This window comes from Falco biarmicus, chromosome 13 (assembly GCF_023638135.1).
Source record: "Falco biarmicus isolate bFalBia1 chromosome 13, bFalBia1.pri, whole genome shotgun sequence".
In the NCBI taxonomy this organism is placed as follows: domain Eukaryota; kingdom Metazoa; phylum Chordata; class Aves; order Falconiformes; family Falconidae; genus Falco; species Falco biarmicus.
In genome coordinates this window covers 19,020,084-19,039,185 of record NC_079300.1, presented here as the reverse complement: position 1 = coordinate 19,039,185, position 19,102 = coordinate 19,020,084, and the positions used below count along the sequence as shown (strand labels likewise).

The following is a 19,102-nucleotide window of genomic DNA, read 5'->3' as shown; positions in this document are numbered from 1 at the left end:
GTAAACATCAAACATACAAACATTTACAGTAATAGTGCAAACTTAAAATATGATATCCTTTTTCTTTCATCGGATCATTTCATGCTTTTAGTACCAGAATTTTTGTAGTCTTCATGCTTAAAGCTTTGAAGCTTCCAGAAAATAATTTGTAGCTGAGAAAATGTTAATTCAGATTAACATAATGCAGAGGGGAATGAGGGGGATACATGAAGATTGCATCCAAAGTGTATGTAACAGCTAAATGATATTGTGCTGTCAGGTTGTTTTTTTTTGCAGAATTATGTCTTTTAAATGTATCCAGTATGACTTAAAGGCTTTTAAAGTTAGTTAAAAATATGACTGTAATTCATACAGATTAAAAACCAAACAAAAAAAAATCCTTTCTAACCAGAGGAATTGGTGATCATTTGAGAAATGGCAGAATTTTAGGTTACTAGAGGATAATGCAAAGTGTTCACTGCAGGCGTATGAAAGTATTTCTGATGTCAGTTGTACGTTCCAAAAAGGAAAAATCTGCAAATGGTTGGAATTAGGTTTTTTCCTCTACATGTGTATATGTATACATACATCTGTGTGCACATACATGTGTATATAGAATACATGTAGGTATATTTGCATAATACACACAGAGGAATATATATACTCCTGTACAGAATAGTGTGTAGTCTGTTTGATTTTTTTCCTGCTTTTTCTGTATAACTTTAAGATAGGGTATTGCTATTTTTATTTGTCTTAAGGTTGTAAGGCTTGGGATTTCCTTCTTTAACCCAATCATTTTTTGAAAGAAATTATATATGTGTCCTCACTTCATAGTCTGTGCTAGTTACTAATCGCAGAAACCCCACAAGAAGGTTACATGTGGAATCCATATGACTAATGAGATAACACAAGACTATCATGCTAATAATCTGAAGATAAAGGGAATGACATGCTGTGTTTGTTTCATGCAAAAGTATTTCTCATTACTTGATTTGGAAAAACTTCTGTACTTTTCCTATCAGTTGGAAGAAGCTGAAACTGCTAACACTTCTGTCCTTTGGTTTTTCAAAACTGCCTGGCCAGCTGTCTGGAAAAGCAATTACAATATCACCCAAAGCTTTGTATTTTGAAGATGTAAGATTGGAATAAAAAAATGGGACTTTTCGCCTTAGTTTTTCTCAGTTAGGATTTTCTGTACTAAGGCAACATCAGATTGTGTTGGGAAGGGGCTGTTGCTGAATTCTCTAGCCAAGTAATATTTTTTTTCTTTTAAATCCCATGTCTTTGGGTGGATGATGGTTTGCGCTTGATTTTGACAAATTTGCAAATGGTCAGAAATTCGTAGTTGTCAGTAGTGCAAGCAGCATCCAGTGATTGTGGCATTAGATGAGACCTATGGTGTGGTGTTTTTTTCAGGGCAGTTGTAGCTGTGCAATAGCATGATATTAGCTGTATATATTACTGCAAAATTTTGCAGGAATCTGTTCCTATGTGTTTTATAGGTCCAAACATTACTTGAGTTTATGATGATGTTGGCATGTCATCACGGGGAGGAGGGAGAGACAGACAGGTGGGAAAAAGCCTGAAACAGACCTGAGTGTCATTGTTGTTCTAGTGACATTAATAAGGTGTCCAAATAGTGACAATTAAGTGTTAAAAGGATCTGATGAAAAGTGTCTTTCAATTTCTATGTGAAACTTCTTAGTAATGGCAATTTTATGATACTTAAAACAATTATAAAAACCTGAGATGTTTGTTCTGGTTTTTTTTCTTGGTTTTCTTTCTCCTGTTACCATAATCTGGCTTTGTAAATAGAAATTGATGGCATATGTTGTATAAGTAATTGAATCCTAATAACATGTTCCTTTCCCAGATTAAAATAATGTGTGGAAGAAAGCATAAAGACAATACCTGATTTCACACTCTTCTACTTAGTAGCAGCAAATTATTTTCTTTATTTTGTATTCATCTTACAGAGTATTACGGCTATCCAGGTTATCAATACCGAATGCCAAGGAGCTATTATACAGGTGGGCTTACTGAAGAAGAACAGCTTGAAAGGGCAGTGCTAAACAGCCTTAATGAAAGAGGTAGGAATTTTATTGCATTTTACATTTCAAGTTATAATTCATACTGAGAAGAGAGTTGGGCGGGGATTGGGGGGGGACATGTATTACTCTATTATTAGTTTTCAGTATTTTTGACATGTCTTTGGAAAAAGATGAAAGTTTCCTGGTACAATTTTCAGAGAATGCAGTGTGAGGGTGTGGTATCATTCCCTTAGTATAATTGCATTTATTCATAATTGCGTACTGTTTGATTACCTTGCTACCACTATAGTAAAAGAAATGCTTTTATAACTAAAAAAATCCTTAAGTAAACTAAGCTGGCATGCCAAAAAAGTTTTACAACGCTCTAAAAAAGTCGTATGAAGAGGTATAATAGACTTGATGTTGCCAGTGTTTTTTAACTTTCTCTGTGTGTATATTTTGAGGTTTTACACAGATTTAATTGATAAGCAATGTAGTGATTTCTTTCTCTTCACACTATCCTTTTCTACCTTAAGGGAATGTTATATTCCAGCTAGCTGAAAGGCCTAAAAAAAAAAAAAAAAAAAAAAAAAACACCAAAAAAACCCAACCAAAAAACAAACAACTGGAAATACATAGACATAAAAATGGTGTTTGTTTTTAACTGAAATACATTAGTCGGTATAAAATGCATTCATTAGGATGTATTTAATCTTTTTATAATGCAGGTGAAATCAAGAGGGTAAGAACGCTTTATAGAATCTCTTTCTCAGCTTCTGAAAACTTGAAGGAAAATCAGTTTATTAGGACTGACAGCACATTTTTAGAGCATCATGTGTAAAACTTAAAACTTACATCACACAATTACACAAAACTTTTGTGTTGAAGTGATAAAGGACGGAAATGAACATGGTATATGTGGTCTGATATTGGGATAGTTTTCATATCAAACATTGCTTCCTCCTTAATCTGGTGCATGTTGGTATGGATTCTTTGGGGAGTTCAGACAAAGGCTTTAAGTACTCCTTAACTTAGGAAATGTGAAAGATTTCTTTGAAGTTTGGTGGAGCTGTAATACCAATCTTAAGAAAATTCATAACCTGACTATCTCATCAATGTGATTTTCCTTCTTCCTAATCTTGGTGTTCTAGCTTCCTGGGTGCAAAGAAGCATTCATTAGGAAAAAGATACAGAAGCCTCTGCTTGTAGCTGCAACCCTTAAAACGCAGAGCACCATTCATAAATCTCCACTCAGAAAATTAACTTACATCTCTGTGTTATGGCTGTCAGCAAAATACCATGCAAAATAAGAAGATTAATATCTTGACAAATCATCATCGCTTTTACTTTCACACCATCTGTGATCCTATTTTTTTATTACAAAGAACGCGTTGTATATCTGGAAGATGGTTTTAAAAAGGCAGGAGATAAGGCAAGACTGTGATAGGAAAAGGCTTTTCCAGTTTGAGGAATCCATTAACATACTTTTTTACAGTAAATACAGCTTTTTGCTTAAAGTTTGCATCTATTGTGAGTCATCTGGAGGCAGAAGTGCAGATTTTTTTTTTGGAAATTGGTTTTTAAGTGACCCCCACCCCCCCCAGTTATCTTCATTTTTGTGTTCACCTTTGTTCTCTAAGCGTAGTTATGTCTTTCTGTTCCTCAACATTATGAAGCTGGAAACTTCAAAAACCCCAAATATTTTCTACAGCAAGATAATTACTGTAGTGTATTTGTTCTAGAAATTATTGCAATCTGAGCAGTCCCATTTTAATCAAACTGTACTGAAAACCTTAGAAGATAGTGAGAATCTTGGCTTTCAAATAGATCAATACAATACCACTTAGTCCATCTGGGTTGTTCAGGAAAAAATAGTGAATTACTTACTCTTCCTGCCGTCTTAGGAATTTTTAAAAAATAACAAAGTCATATCAGTATGTTGCCCTAGGTAACTTTGGGAAGGAATGGGTCTAAAATGAGCTTTATTGTAAGGGGTATTTTTTGTTTTACTGTTGCTTTTACATGACATTTTACAACGTTTTGAATACTGAGTTTAAGAAAGAAATCCTTTGAAGTTTTAATAGTGTGTTTTGAAATATCTGCCATGTTTGTGAGGTTTTTTTGAAACGATGAGGGAAACAATGCAAATAATAATGACAAAATTATGATATAAATAATGAAGATAGTATACACTTTAAAGGCTTTGTGGAACACCTGCAGCTTTCATTTGTAGCCTTGAATAATCTATATCACCGATGTATCACATTACCTATGTAAGTAAGTATTTTTTTGTCTGCTTGTTGTTTTTGGACAAAGATAAATTTCCAGCTATAAAAGGGAATATATTCTTATTTCAAGAATGCCTTTTGATGAAACAGGAAATAGAATTTAAATAGCATCTCTAAAAACCTCTCACTGATAGGTAACTGTATAACCAAGTCACATTTTAAACTTCGATCTTAACACTATGGTAGTGTCTGTTTTCAGTGCTCGTTACAGTTTCTAAGTCTTACAGATAAGTGAAGCAGAAAAATAGAGCATTGTATATTGATTCCAGTATAGTTTGGTGTGGTTGAATATATATAGATATTTTCATTGGTTTCATGGGAGGGAAACCTCTTTCTCCTGCCTGCTGGAGCACTTTAGTTTGGACAAGCGCAGCTTTAGAGCTGAACTCTTAAAATATTTCCTTAAGCTGCAGAAAGTTTCAACTTGCCTATAGGCAGATGCCTTATTCAGTAATATAAAGCATGTAATTGATCATACCTGTTTTAGTGACACAAAGGATGAGGTTAAATTTATTGTGCTAATGAGGAATTAGGATATTCTTCCCTGTCAGTTTGAAAAATAATTTGCTTGACTGAGCACTGTCCTTTTGAATGTGATAAATTTTTCCCTAAAGCATGACATTCATGCTTGTTTGCAATTACATGGATCATGAAACAGGTACTTAATGTGACTAGAAATTACATAAAATAATTTGAAGTGGATGGGTAAGTGGATGTAAAAACAGATGCCACAATAAAAATTTAGGGCGCTCTTTTCTTATTAAACTCCACCCCACACCCCCAACAATGACATTGAAAATAACACATTTGCTCTGTAGCTTGGACAAAAAACTATTGCAGTAATTTTGATTGATTTTTTTTTTTTTTTTTTTCTTTCCCCTTAGTTAGAGAAGTGAATTTATTAGGGTTTTTAGGCCACAAAATGTATTATTACAGATTTGGAATGTTGATCCATTCTTACAAATTACTGTGTTAGTATCCTGCTAAGCTATTAAAAGTATCAGTGGCATAGTACAGAATTTTCTGGTGTCAGTTGTTGTCCACAACTGAAAAATAATTTGTATTAAGACGTGCATCAAATTTCAGTAGTTGCTCTTCTATAATCCCATACATGGGTTATCCAAACCCACCATAAAGGTACTGCATTTCTGCTTATTCCACATTCGGGCATTCCTGGACTGCAATTCTGTTGTTATGCTATATTCTGAAAACTTCTTAATTAATTTCTTAAATAAAGATAATTAGTATCTCATGCAACACAAACTTCTAAGCTTGTTTGAGATTTATGTAGGCATAACTTTTAAGACTGTCAAATTATCATAATGATTTAGGTCCATTTACTAAAAGGAACTGTTACTTATAATTTCCATTCCCAGGCTTAGATAGTTGTTGTCTCACAAGAATCAGTTTAAACAGTGTTAATTTTTTTTCTCCAAAGTTGGTTGTTGGTGTTTTTCTAGTTGTCATTCTTATTCTCGTAGTTCTTATTGGTTACAAATTACACTAACTCTTTCTTTAGTTAAGTCAGCAAAATAAGTTTGGATTTAAAAAATCACAGCTTTTGATACTTAAACTATGTGAGTTTACTGTGAAGTTGAAATATATGGCTACATTTTTGTTTAATACTATATTAGCCATCCTTAATGTAACCCCAGTATATCATATTTCTTATCTTGTTCACTTGCTATTATGCTGAGAAGAAATATCTTGATTTGTGTGGGCTGCGGATGTGGGTTTTTGTGTGGGTGTTGGGACTTTTTGAGTTGAATTTCCAACTGTCTGTCTTTCAATCTCATTAATGTTAAGAATCTTTTGCAAGCTTGTGTCTCTGCACAAAGGAATTTTCTTTTTTTTCAAGACTTAAGTTTTTTAAACATGTAGATGATAGTCTTTATGATAAAGAAGAATACCTATAAGGATAAGTATATAGATATTTCTCTTATAATGAAACTGTCTCTATATGCATTTCTTTAGCTCTAATTTAAAAGAAAATTTAAATTAAAAAAAAAAACAAAACCCACCATCCACTCGGAAGTTTTTAGATGCTCAGGTATGGGCTAATCGTAATTAATTTTTTTCCCAGTCAGTGTTATCTTTCCCTTCTGCAATCGTAGGAATGCCAGTCGTTGTATTTGACTATGATAGTTTTCTATAGAATTCTCTTAAAAGAGATTACATGTTCAAATGTGCAGTGCATGATATCAGATTAAAATAATTTCATGAAGTCATATGCTAGGATTTACACCTCATTCTTAAAAGTCCAACTTTTTTTTTTTTAATTCAGAGTATATATGGTCTTAGGTACACAACACACATTTTCTTGGAAAACCACTTTCCTCATTGAGTAGAGCTTTTGTTCTGAATATCTTTCTAAAACTGCAACTGTACTCTATGATCCTGATCACTAGCAATTTCTTCAGGCAAATTTCCAGGAAATTAAATCAGTAAATGTTTATCATTTCCACACAGAAAGCTTTGTTGTATGCTCAGTGTAAGTAGCAGACTGCTTGCAACGAGAAGCATAGCCAGAATTCTATTAGAAATATTTAATGAATGTATAGCAATTAACTCCATATCTGTAAAAATTGTGGTTGATGTAGGATAAAAGAGGGTTACTGAAGATTAAAACCAAAAACGTCCTAATTCTCTTGATAATGGCAGTAAAGTTCACCAGATACGTAAGACAAAGCACCACTAAGCCTTTTACCACAGGCTTATAATTTAAAACGGAACCACAACTAATGAGCACCTATGAAATACCCTGGTGTAAAGAATAGATCTGTAAAGCAGTGACATCATTCTGTTGGAGAACCCCCATTTACATGGGCAAACAGGTTAGCTTCAGGCAGCTGAAGCAGTTACTGCCCTTTGTTGTCTAAATTGGTGTTTGTTTAATTTTGCCTAAAAATACTGGAGTGGATGAAGATTATAGGACCAAACACTGAGAGCTCAGAAGCATCGTTCTTCATAGTCCAACTATTTGTGCTGCAGTAGCAGTGCAGTTGGGATCAGATGGGGTGGACGAGTAGAACTGGCAGCTCCTTCAAATCCAGGACTTGTACTTGTATGTCAACAAACTGTATTTTTTTTTTTTTGTCTAGATTAGCAATCTTTAATCAAAAATGTGGTCTAGCAAATTCCTTCTGAAATGCTACAGTACATGTAATAGTTGTTTTAAGCTTTGTATGCACTTGACCTTTCAAGATACTGCTATCTATCTTTAAATACCGCATAAGTATCATTGAAATACTGGGTTTAGATTGGTCTCCTTTACTCCCTGTGCTTAAAAAAAAACAAAGAATGCACTCATGCCTTTTGAGTATTTTGGTGAATATTTTGGGGGGGGGGGGTTATGTTTTTCTCTTTTTTAAAAGCAATGCTATACTTGGTTCAGATACTAAAGCACAGGTAATAAACAATTTATGAACAATTGTGCTTGGTTCGGGAAGACACATGAGTACTTGATACAGGTTTGTTCAGTGTTGCTAGTGTGTTCAAGGTTTTAAATTGTGAAAGACTTCCATACAATTAGCATAACCAGGGAAATTAGTTTCACCTTTGTTTTCACTGTCTCTTTAGCTTGTCCTCAGTGCTACATTTTTCCTCATTTCTCCTGTCTTTAGGATTTCATTATTATTGTTATACATTAATCCATATAGACAGCTTGGCATTCTTCTAGGAGAGGCATTGTTTCCTTTGAGAAGTAGTGTGTGGAAAGCATTCCTTAGATGCCTGGAGGAAAATACACTAAAAGAATGTTTTTGATGGATGAATCAACACTAGAAAATGTTCAAACTGCCTTAGTAGTTTGCATTTTTGCTTTTTTTTTTTTTTTAAACTTCCATTTATGCTCATTATTCAGGAGTTCTATGTGCAGCCTTTTCCTCCAGCCTCTTGAAACACTTCTACATACAGAAGAGAATATTGGAAGAGCTGAGATGTGTTCTGTTAAAGTATCATTAACAGAAACCGTTTTCTGATCCAGAGTACATTTATATAAAAATTGGTTATACAAATGAATGAGAGAGACACCCTGTGTTCAAGATTGAGCTCGCTTGCTCTTTTAATAATCCAGTTGTATCTGGACTCATTGTGTATTACTTCCCTTCTAACTTCATTAGCCACAACTAATTTCCTGCTAATTTGATTTCTCATTTGTCAGCCATTGCAATGCACAGCACAGAAACAGTAGTTAAACCTTGTTTCTCCTGTTCACCAGTGTATGTTTCAGTCTGTAAGATGAGGAATATTGGCAGCAGCACCAGGAAGAATAGTTTGCTTCGTAGCATGACAACACTTTCATACACTGATGGAAACTTGAAGGGCAGCTAGAAACGGTAACACAGGCTATTAAATGTGGTCTCCTTGGAGCTGAGTAGAAAAAAAATTGGGCAGAGATAAGTGCTAAAAGCCAAATCTGTCAGATTGTATAGCATATCTGCATTTCGCAGAGGCAAGAAGATGTGAGAATAAAAGCAGATTTGCTGTTTTGTAGGGTTGGGTTTGGGTTTTTTTTTCAGTTGTAGTTCCTGTCTGGCTTCTAGTGCAATGTCAAACAGTGACAAGACTGCTCTGCTCTGTTTGCCTCAGCTCTTTCTGGAAACCTCCTTGTCCTTCTAAAGTATGAGAGGAGGAAAAATGGTGTTGCATATGCACTGCCTTTCCTTAGGATTCTCTGTACAACTCAATAAATCGGAAGGTAGCTGGTTAAACTAACTTTGACTCGATTACTTATTGGCTGGAAGATAGGAAAGAACTATAGCAACACTGGGCATTTGACTCTAGCTTGTCCCTGGTCTCCAGTTTACTGCTTCCAATTCCATATGCATTAAAAACATCTGGTTGATTATGCGTAAAAATTGTATGTTTAAATGTTTATGAACTTGAGAGAACTCCCATTTTCTTAAATAGAACACTTTAAACATTGGTATTTTGTATTAAAAAGCAAGGTGAGTCAGGTCTGTACCACAGATACATCAACGTAGTACATTGTATATAATCAGTAGCATGCCGAAGAGCACTTTATGAATTCTAATTAAATCCTGGCATTATAACATAGCAGAGCTGTACTATTTATGGAATAAATACATTGTATAAAACTGGCATAAATGAAAGCCAAGCAAGTGTTCCAAGTTGTTATGACACTTGATCAAATATTTTCAAACCACTATTGCTTACTAGTATTGAAAAATAAACCATAAATCTTTTGCCCCTGTTTTAACAATCTCGATCTGTTTCTTGAAGGATGTAGTTCTGGGACCCCCAAAGGACAACAGCACTTCTCTTGAGGAGGCCTGTACTGGACGGTTCCATACATGGCCATCTTCCCACACGTTTTTTGGCATTTCCTTCTCTTCCTTTCAGGAGGAGGAGATTGGGAGCCACAGAAAGGTTACCTAAGGGTAGAAAGACAGATACTCTGTATTGTCTGTATTTCCTAGAAGAAAGGTTGGAAGAGACTGAACAAACATCCTAGCTTTGGTGACTACGTAAGCTATCTTTAGACTCAAAACAGTTCCTAGGAAAAGGACTGGAAGAGCTTGCCAGATCTGTGAGCTTTTAGGGCAGTGAATACAGCGTTTCTGTCACTGCTTTGACAGTGGCAGGTACAGATGCTGGCAATCTTTTGTGTAATCCAATGACATGATAGAATACAGAAGATGCAGCGAAGCAATTAAGCTGTATAAAATGGGGATGTCTGCATGAGATGATCCTAACAGCTCTGCACTTGTGAGGACCCAAGCTAATGGTCTTTGAGCATTTTGTTGGCTGCAGAAAACATTGCTTCAAGAAAAAGAGCAGGAAATCCTGCGGTGAGTTTGCTACAAGCTACGTACCTGAACCTTGTCTCTGCTAAGGGTAGACTTTGTCTTTCACACCTTTCAAAGACTAGGAAAATCAAAGCCAGGATTATCTTTGTGGACATGAAACGATTGTATCTGAGGCACCTGTTAAGGGCTTTCCTCTTGACACAGACCAGGCTTTTCATCCAGATCAGGGCTCTCTGCATTTTGGTTAGCTGCGTGGTGCTCACTGTGTTGAAAAGAGATTGTAACTTGTCTGTGATTATCTTTTAAAACAAAGCTACAAAAGTAAGATTTATTTTTTTTTTTAATGGGAAGTGTTTATTCTTTGTATGGGTATGTGTTTGTACAGTTTGGTTTTTGTATGGGTACCATGTTCAGTAGTGCCAGGGCAGATAGTGATACTGAAAATTGTAAGCTATTCAACTGCAATATTCTAGATTCTTCTTTAATACAACTAAAGCTAGCATGAAACAGAAATACAGACACGCTGCTTTGTAATACCATCGCTACTTGCTGCACTCGCTGCCTTTTACCTGGCAGCATCAGTATTTACGAAGGACCTAACTGCAGGTTTCTACCAGTCCGACTTTCACAGATTGATAGCTTGATAAATTATTCCTGAAGCTTACAGTAACTCTCTTGCAAATCCTATTCTAACCTAAAACTAAGTCCGTTACTCCAGAGAGGAGGAAAAAATCAAATGCGTGTGTTTGATGTAACACTTCCACAAGCAGAACTAAAACCTCACATGGAGGTTTTGTCTGCTTGGCTCACCCTGTAAGATGACTGGCTGCTTTTTTTGCTGATGCCAAATTTCATGCAGAGGAGCAAAAAACTTACATTTCACACACATTCTACAGGTATTATTGTTATACTGACAGGATGGCATGTTTCAAATCATCCTTACATCTGATCTTGATGATTAGAGGGCGGTATGTAGGTGAAGACTAAGTGCCTGGCCAGCCAGCTGAGTAAGTTTTGCTTTGCTGTGGAGCAAGGCTGGCTGTGCTGCAGCCAGATCTTGCTCTGGTGCTTCTGTGAAATGTACGTTTGGGGCATTATCACCTGTTGTGAATTAGCAGTGCTCAGAATCACATGAAGCAGAACTGACGTGTATAGTGAAGTCTTTCATTCGCAAGACTTGAACCCGGTAAGACGGTCTGAGCTCCTTGCATTTATTGTTGGTTGACTTTGTTATGCACAGTCTCTGTTGATGTAGAATTTAGAATATATTCTTTTGTTCTAAATCAGAAATATCATTCAGTGAGATCTTTATAGGCAATGAGTGTCTGCTGTATCAGAATTTCAGAATTTGATATAGTTGTTTGTTTGCAATCTTGAATTTTAAAATTAAAACAGGTAATAAAACCTAAGATACAAACTGGAAGATTTTCTTAAGAACCAGAACCACCAGTATTGGGTGCCGAATTTTCAGTGCGAAGTCTCCAATATCCCATAAGGTATGGCTAATAATCACATACACAGATATCTTTTTCTTCCTGCATTCTCAGATTGGGCAGTTTTATTTTTTTAAATGACTGTTGAACATGCCAGTCATTTGATTCAAAAAAATGAAACTTGACTGAAACCAAGAGAGTATGACAAACTCCCTAGTTTCTTGAGGTATTCCCCTGGTTAGTACTGGTGTTTTTTTGACTTGAGAAGACTGCTGCTCAATAGTTTCTATTTTTCTGTATTGTGTAAATCCAAGAAAAACTGTGCAAATTTAAGTAACAATCTGCAAATCCGAGTGGGTTTTTCTTAGCTAGTAAAAATGGTCTCATGGGTCAGCATGAACAGTTTTACAGTCGTCTTTACAAAATTGTTGTTGAGGTTACTACACAAGCAGTTCCTCATGTAAATCTTGATGTAGGTCAGGTGCTGAAGGAAGACCAGGGAGCAGGGGTGGGCCAGCACGCGCAGTGTCAGCCCCGGCAGGCCAAGCTGATGAGTTGTGCGTGACCCTGCTCTTCTGAGTGCAAAACAGTCTCTGCTTTCACAACTGAGAGATGCTTGCCTGTTCATAATGGGAGGGGAAAAAATGTTTAAAAGGGGAAACGATCCGTGTTGTCACCTTCATTTCAGACTACGTGTCTGTGATTTCATCAAATGTCCGATTGTGACATCCTGAGTAACCTGTGAACTAGTGCTTAACGCATTATACGTTAGACCTTTGGGGGGCTGGAGGTTCAGAGTAATGTTCTCTAATGCCTAACTACGGTAAGTATTTTAGGCATGATAAGCATATTTATTTAACCTGTGGATGAAAATGTTTAAGGTTATTAAAGCTTGATCTTGTATTACACTGATACAGGTCTAGTTAAACCAGTTGCAATTACAGTGTTTTTCTTGTTCTCGTCCAAAATCCTGTAGTTGTAAGCTTTAGTAACAGAAAAAAACCCCATGCAGAGTCACGGGAAAGGTATGGAAAGTTGGAGTCTTCCATATTCACAGAACGCGGTTCTAGTTCACAATAATACAAATTTAAAAATATGCTATGTAAGGGTTAGTGTGGTGTTCTAACTTTTTTGTACGATAGCCTTCGGGTTTGTCTATCATCTAGTGTTATTGCAGTTATTGCAGTCTTAAAATCTGTGTTTTCCTGAAGATTTTTGCTGATGTGTTGACAAGATTGCGATTGTTTCTTGCACAGAAGTCCAGGTGTTGTTTCAGTAGTAGCAGTGGCCTAATTACCATTTCTGAATACTGCGGCTTACGATTTTGATTAAATAAAGGTGTTATTTCATTAATATTTGTATTGTAATTAAAAATAAAGGTGTTGGGGAACTATTTTGGGTATAATTTAAATATATACATACATATAAAAATGCACATATTTAAACCTTCCCATTCAGACAGCTTCACTCCTCACCATATTGTTTGATGTAATATAATACCTTTTCTTGAACATAAAGCTTTTCAAAAGGCATTGTCAGCCTTTTATTTTTAGGTCAAAATAGAGTATTTTGAATCTTTTTTTTTTTTTTTTTAAATAACATTTCATTCTATTCCTAGTGATTATTAAAGCACCTTTATATTCAAAGTATTGAGCATATTTTATGGGAACTCTGCAAATACTTGTCTTAATTGTATAAATAGTTTTTAGTTAAGAAATCAGATGCCAACCAAGAATGCTATGTAAAAATAAATGGAGAAACCTGGATATTTAATTGACAATGTCACTACAGAAAATGTTTGCATGTTCAAAAAACTTTTTTAATTATGAAGATTTAAAAAAAACCAATCAAACCTCAGCACTACAATGCAGTTTTGACCCTGTATGGTGCAGTCATGTTAGTGATCAAGATCTTTACTATATTACTCTTCGTGTATCAAAAATTGTATCCTTCAGCTGTTGTAAACATTTATATTTAAATTATATCCATTGAAAGTCAATGTAAAGAAAATACTAGGCATTGTAATTGGTGTCATATTAATATATAAATAACAATGACAGAAGCCCTTAACTTGCTGACTTTCTTTCCCATTTACTCACCCCAGGTATTATGTACCATTTAAAAAATCAGAGAATCACAATGATTTTTTTCATACATTTTCTTACCGTGACATTGCTGAGAATGTTATGATTAATGTTATTTAACAGTTTCTTTACTGATAGATGATGAGCAAGATCAATACATAAGATACATTCACTTGTATTCCAGTATGTGTCTATAATCTGTAAATGTCAACTTCAAAAGTTTTATTGAGCTTTCTCAGGCCCTTTAACTTTTTTATCTAGACGTATTTCTGCCCTGCTATGAAAGGGTCCGATGTCTGTCTTCTACCTTGCTTTGTGTCTTCCAATTTAAACTATTGGGTTTTTTTAATTTCTAAATGTATGTTCATGGGGTTAAAATATACCGTAAGTTTGTGCTTTTTCTCAGGTCGTGGTCAATAGGACACAGTAAAATTACTATATGGTGGTTTTACCTTTTCAAACTTTCTTGCATGTGTAAGAAAGTAAAATGAGGGAAAATAAATGTGCCAAATGAACATTTAGTTCAGCTTAATTTTTTTGTTGTTAAGGAAAATCATTCTGCCCATGCCTGCAGCTTGTATTAACTATTTTTTTTTTTTTTAGACAAGGAGATGAAGGTAAATAAAATAAAATTGGGAAGCATTGCAGCTAATGTGACTTGTGCCAGGCTCTGTGACTTCCAGTACCATTTAGCTTTCAATAATATTTTGAACAATATTTTTCAAACAATGACATAGTGTTTTCAGAGACAGAGTGACAGCTTAAATATTTATGGGATTTGTTTCTGGCAAGTTGAGACGTGGGGACAAGCTGAAGATAAAATATTAGAATATACATTAATTTCTTGTATTTTAATATGAATTGGAAAAAATCCTTCTAAACAGTGCATCTCATCTTACAAACGTGAATGTTGCCATTGCTACCTATTGGAGCTTGAGCAGCTGTAGTTTTCTCTGGAAGCGTTTTCCAGGAGTTTTACTTCTTGGCAAACACAAGAAAAATTATGAACATGTTCTAACGTTTTCATTTATTGCTGAGTACTCTACAAACTGAAATGCTTTTGTAATTGAATCGGCAACTCACAGAGCCTCTTTGTAAGTTGGACTTCCTGACTTCACGTCATGTAAACAAGCTTTATGTTTGCTACAAACAATTTCTGGTACAGGATACAGCTGTGTTTGAAAATGAACATAATAGTGCAATGCTTACTTTTCATTTTCCATGTTCACTTTTGCTAATTTAAATGAGATCCTGAGATGAAAGTTTAAAAAATACCGCATGTTACAAAGGCTGTTGTTATCTTTAAAGCTAATTTGCTTTAATACTTAATACTGTACCGTGCTCAGAAGGCAGTCTCGTGTTTTTGTTTCCCAGAGCCTCTCAGCTGAGGTTCTGGGTAACCACAACCTTTTAATCGTTTCTTTGCTTGGTCGCTGGATGTGCATTCTGAAGAGCTGCTGGAATAGCCTGTTCCTGTCTTCTCTAGGGGTGCCAGGGCAGAGAAACTTTGGTCTTGGTGTGCTATTTCTGCGCAGATTAATGTGCTTACCGTTCTCTCTGGCCGAGCTGCCATGTGTAGTTTATTTCTGAAAATGCTTGCTGCCAGCTAAGGATGGGAGTTGTATGTGCATCTGGTACGGGTCAGCACATGTTGGACTCCAATATTAAAAGCGAAGACAAAGGCTCGTTTTGCCAGAAGTAATTACTGAGGACGTTTAAATAGTTGAACAATCTGGAGCTCACTGTATAAAGTAGGGATCGTGAAAAAATGTGAACTCCCAGTTTAAAAAACTTGTTAGATGTTTGGGTGTTCTTTTGGTTGTGGTTTGGGAATTTGTGTTTTGTTTTTGGGGAGGGGATTGGGGTCTGTCTTTCTGTTTGTTTTTGGTTTGGTTTTTTTCCTTTTTGTTCCATTGTCTTTAAGAGCAGTTGCCAGAAGTTGTGATTGCCCTGAAACCATCAGCACTGGAAACGTTCAACTGAGTTTCCTTAGTGTTGCGATGCTTTGGATTGCAAGATACATGTGCATTTTTCTCATATTACAGAACAAAATAACAGTTGTTTTTCATTGTGTCTTGCAGATTTCGGTGGAGCAACGTATAATAATGAGCGGCGACCCTATGGGTTTTGGTTTCCACCTGAGCAGCGTTCAGAAGAGGAAATAAGAAGGCAAAGGCTTCGTAGGTTTGAGAGACGATGAAGCTGGCAGTTGTTGATGCAACTTGTTCAGTGCTGTTCAGAGTTACCAAAATATTTGCAGATTTACTTGTAATCTTTCTTGCTTTTTTTTTTATAGTTGCAAAACTTCAGAGGATTTTGTGAGTTCAGGCTCGAAGTTGGAACTTGCATAAAAAGTGTGAGATAGGAATCAAAATGTGGCCTTTGGCTGTCTCCTTAAATACAGAAGACAACTGGTAGTTTTACCAAACTTGTCTCTCTTTTTCTTTTTTTTTTCTTTTTTTTTTTTTTTTCTCTCTCTTAATTTCTTCTGTGTAACTTCAGGAATTCTTTGGCTTTTTGACTGCTGGTATTCTCCCACAATAGGTTTTCATCCATCACAGACAAAAAACTATTACATTTTCTATATAACTTTAAACTATGCAATTTTTCCTTATAAACCTTTCTCTGTTTATCTATGATGACCAACTGTTTTTGGGATTGGCGTGTGAAATGTCACTTGAAAAGATTGCTTTGATGACAACAGCTAGATCATGTGAGTCTAGGCTTAAGCTTTTCAGCAGTCTTTCAAGCTTTGTGGGAAAAATAGTTGCAGCTATCCTTATCCTAAGGAGTTATTTAATGCAGCCTTAAATGTTGTGGCCTTTCTCAAAATGCGCCATTTTATCCAGAGCTTCTATGATAAAACTGGGTTGTAACTACTTATGATTTCCTAAAGCCTTTCTTAATATTTATGTTTTAAATTGAAAAATGCATCCCTTTACGTAGATGAAATGATTTCTTGAGAGTTTTATGGCAAGCTGGATAAGCCATACAAAGAATATATTTATTTAATACCATACTTTTTTGAAGCATCTCTTTCCCTTTTTGAGAAGGCTTGGAGGCGGTATGGTGTATATGCTGTTCATGCAGCTTTAGAAATGCTGCTGTTACTTTATATGTATCTCGTTTGATGTCCCGTAGCAGCAGTAAGAGTTTGCAGACTTGTGATCTTGCCTAAATATAGGCTACCTTGAATTCTTCGTTTTCTGGGAAGAATTTCTCTACCCAACTCCAGAGTGGTTGATTGGAGACCAGAGAGCTCAGCTGTCACTTTGGCCAGAGCCTCCACTCGCTGCTTGTCACGCAGCGGCTGTCCTGCTTTTGTGGCACATCTGTCTGTTCAGTAACATTAACCAATCAACCTGAAGGGTTTTCGTTCTAGCATCACTCTGAAGAATTACTCGTTGCCCAGGTATTTTAGCCTCATAATAGAAAAAATTCTTCTGAAACTGGGAACACTGCTCCATAGCTATTTTCAGTCCTGAAGAGGTGTGATTGCACAAGAATAATTTAATTATTGGCTTTTGGCACACACCTGTTGGAATCTTGTCATCAGCAGCGATTTAGTAGAGCATTAGGCAGAGCAATTTAATGGTTTCGTCCATGTGATCACCAAGCTGTGCTTAATGGAGTCTACTTTTCTATGGAGTTATAGTCTGAATGTAAAAAACCTGTGCTGTATTTTTCATACAGGAAAAAAATCCAGAAACTATATTTTTTTTACTACGTTCTTTAAATAAAAGGCTACACCTTCTGTTTGTAGCTAATGTATGTAGGAGAAGCTTTCGTTTGCTGAAAAATGCACAAGCCGTTGTTTCTGTCCTGTGACATGTTTGCTTTCACCGTCCTTCTTACACCTATTGCTGGTTTTACACCCAGGAGCAACACAGTATCGTTACACAAACTATGTGGCTCAAGGTTCTGACAGCCCAAAGGTGGGACTGTCATGTGACTTGGGAGATCTCGTTTGGGTAGCATAGGAACGCTTAATGTTATGCAGAGGCTTTCTGGCAGATTCTAAGACACTTAGTACGTAAGGAATGCTGGGGTTTGCTGGCCTTGGTTGTTTTTCTATATATGCAGTAGTCATAGAATAAAACAGCAGATACTTTTATAGTAGGCTAACTTTTCTATGCTCACTGAGTATCAAAAAATGGCATACAGTTCACATATTTTTTCAGTGGGTAATAGATGTAAATGAGGAAGTGGCATAGGTTTCTCAGACTAATCTTTTAATGCTGTGGTCAAAAGTTTCAGTGTAACTTACTGTTGGGTCTGTTAGCCTCTGTTATTTTAATTATTTAAAACCACTGGATTAGCCACTAAGTTGAAAAAAATATATTTAAGTCAAATCAAAAACCTGATGCCAGTTTGTTTTTGTAAAGTGAGGTTAGAAATACTTGTTATTAAATATTTGCAAGAAATTGTCCGTACTAATTGCTCAGCTCTTTTGACTTTTGTATACGGTATCTAAATAAATATTTTTTTACATTTAAAACTGTTGAGTTTTCATTTTAGGGATTAACAAGGTGTACGTTTTATATTCCAGAGCTGCCACTTGATTGTTAGCAAGGAGGACTTGCGATACCGAGGGGGCAGATCGATTATGTTGGGACTGATTTTGTTTCTTCTGAATTCATTGGAAGTTTTGGGGCTGAATTACTGGAAGGTTCTGGTACTTACGGTATTTGGAAACTTTAATAACAGCACGATTCCTGCTTATTGCAGGGGAGTTGGACTAGATGACCTTTAAGGATCCCTTTCAACCCAGACTATTCCGATTCCTTAGCAGGATTTTTACCATTAAAAAGCCCCATCAGTTCAGGTTTCAGAGCACCGATGATGCTAGATGCAAGTTGCAGGTGAATTCCTAACATAGGCGCTGTTGCACTTTGTCTCTTCAGGGACAAAAATAAAGGGCAACCTACACAGGTTCCACCTTGCATATTCTCGGACGCTGTTTAGTGCCTGACTCTACATATAAGGATTCTTTAAAAACAAGTAGTTTTATATAAAATATTTTAGGATCTGAAGTATGATTCCCTTTTTGCAGGAGCTGTGATTTCTTGTGAATTTTTTGTACTTCCTCTGAACTCTGACCAGGTTCTGTGTAAGAAATGCCACCCACCCAATTAATCCTAATCAGCAGACCTGTAGAGAGGCACATTCTTGAAGTTTAATGGTTGAATGACCTAACATATTACCGTTGATAAATAGGGGGTTCTTGCAGTCCAGAATTAAGATGTAGTGAAAGAAGAGCGTGTTTAACTTTCAGTTTTTTTCCCCTTCTCTTCTGTCTTGTCTTCAAGCAAGGCAAATTATTATTGTGGTACTGCAAGGGAAAAAATATACGTCTACTTCTTGTAAGGGGGGAAATTAAAGGGCATTCCCTTTAAAGTGCTGAGAGAACAGTGTCGTGCGTGTTCTACACCACGACGGGAGGGACTGGCTTGATGAGTGTAGGTGGAGATGGTGCTCTCGGTGCAGGCTGTGAGCAAGATCCAAGTTTGTCCTGGC

General features: G+C 36.0%; 1 protein-coding gene and 1 long non-coding RNA gene across 5 annotated transcripts in view; both read left to right on the top strand.

Moving 5' to 3' along the window:
* Positions 1 to 17,958, top strand: part of RHBDD1 (rhomboid domain containing 1) — a 45,926-nt gene extending 27,968 nt beyond the window's left edge. For 3 of the 4 annotated variants that reach the window (XM_056358420.1, XM_056358421.1, XM_056358419.1), the window contains exons 6-7: positions 1,956 to 2,069; positions 15,667 to 17,958. In XM_056358420.1, coding sequence (XP_056214395.1) covers positions 1,956 to 2,069; positions 15,667 to 15,785 — 233 coding nt within the window. In that variant the 3' untranslated portion in view covers positions 15,786 to 17,958. The remainder of the gene's footprint in view (positions 1 to 1,955; positions 2,070 to 15,666) is intronic. The other variant, XM_056358422.1, reaches the window with a different exon arrangement.
* On the top strand, positions 2,641 to 14,100 carry LOC130158077 (uncharacterized). Its single transcript, XR_008825167.1, has 2 exons — positions 2,641 to 11,564; positions 11,978 to 14,100. It is a non-coding gene; the product is annotated as an uncharacterized LOC130158077 (long non-coding RNA).
* Positions 17,959 to 19,102: the final 1,144 nt, after the last annotated feature.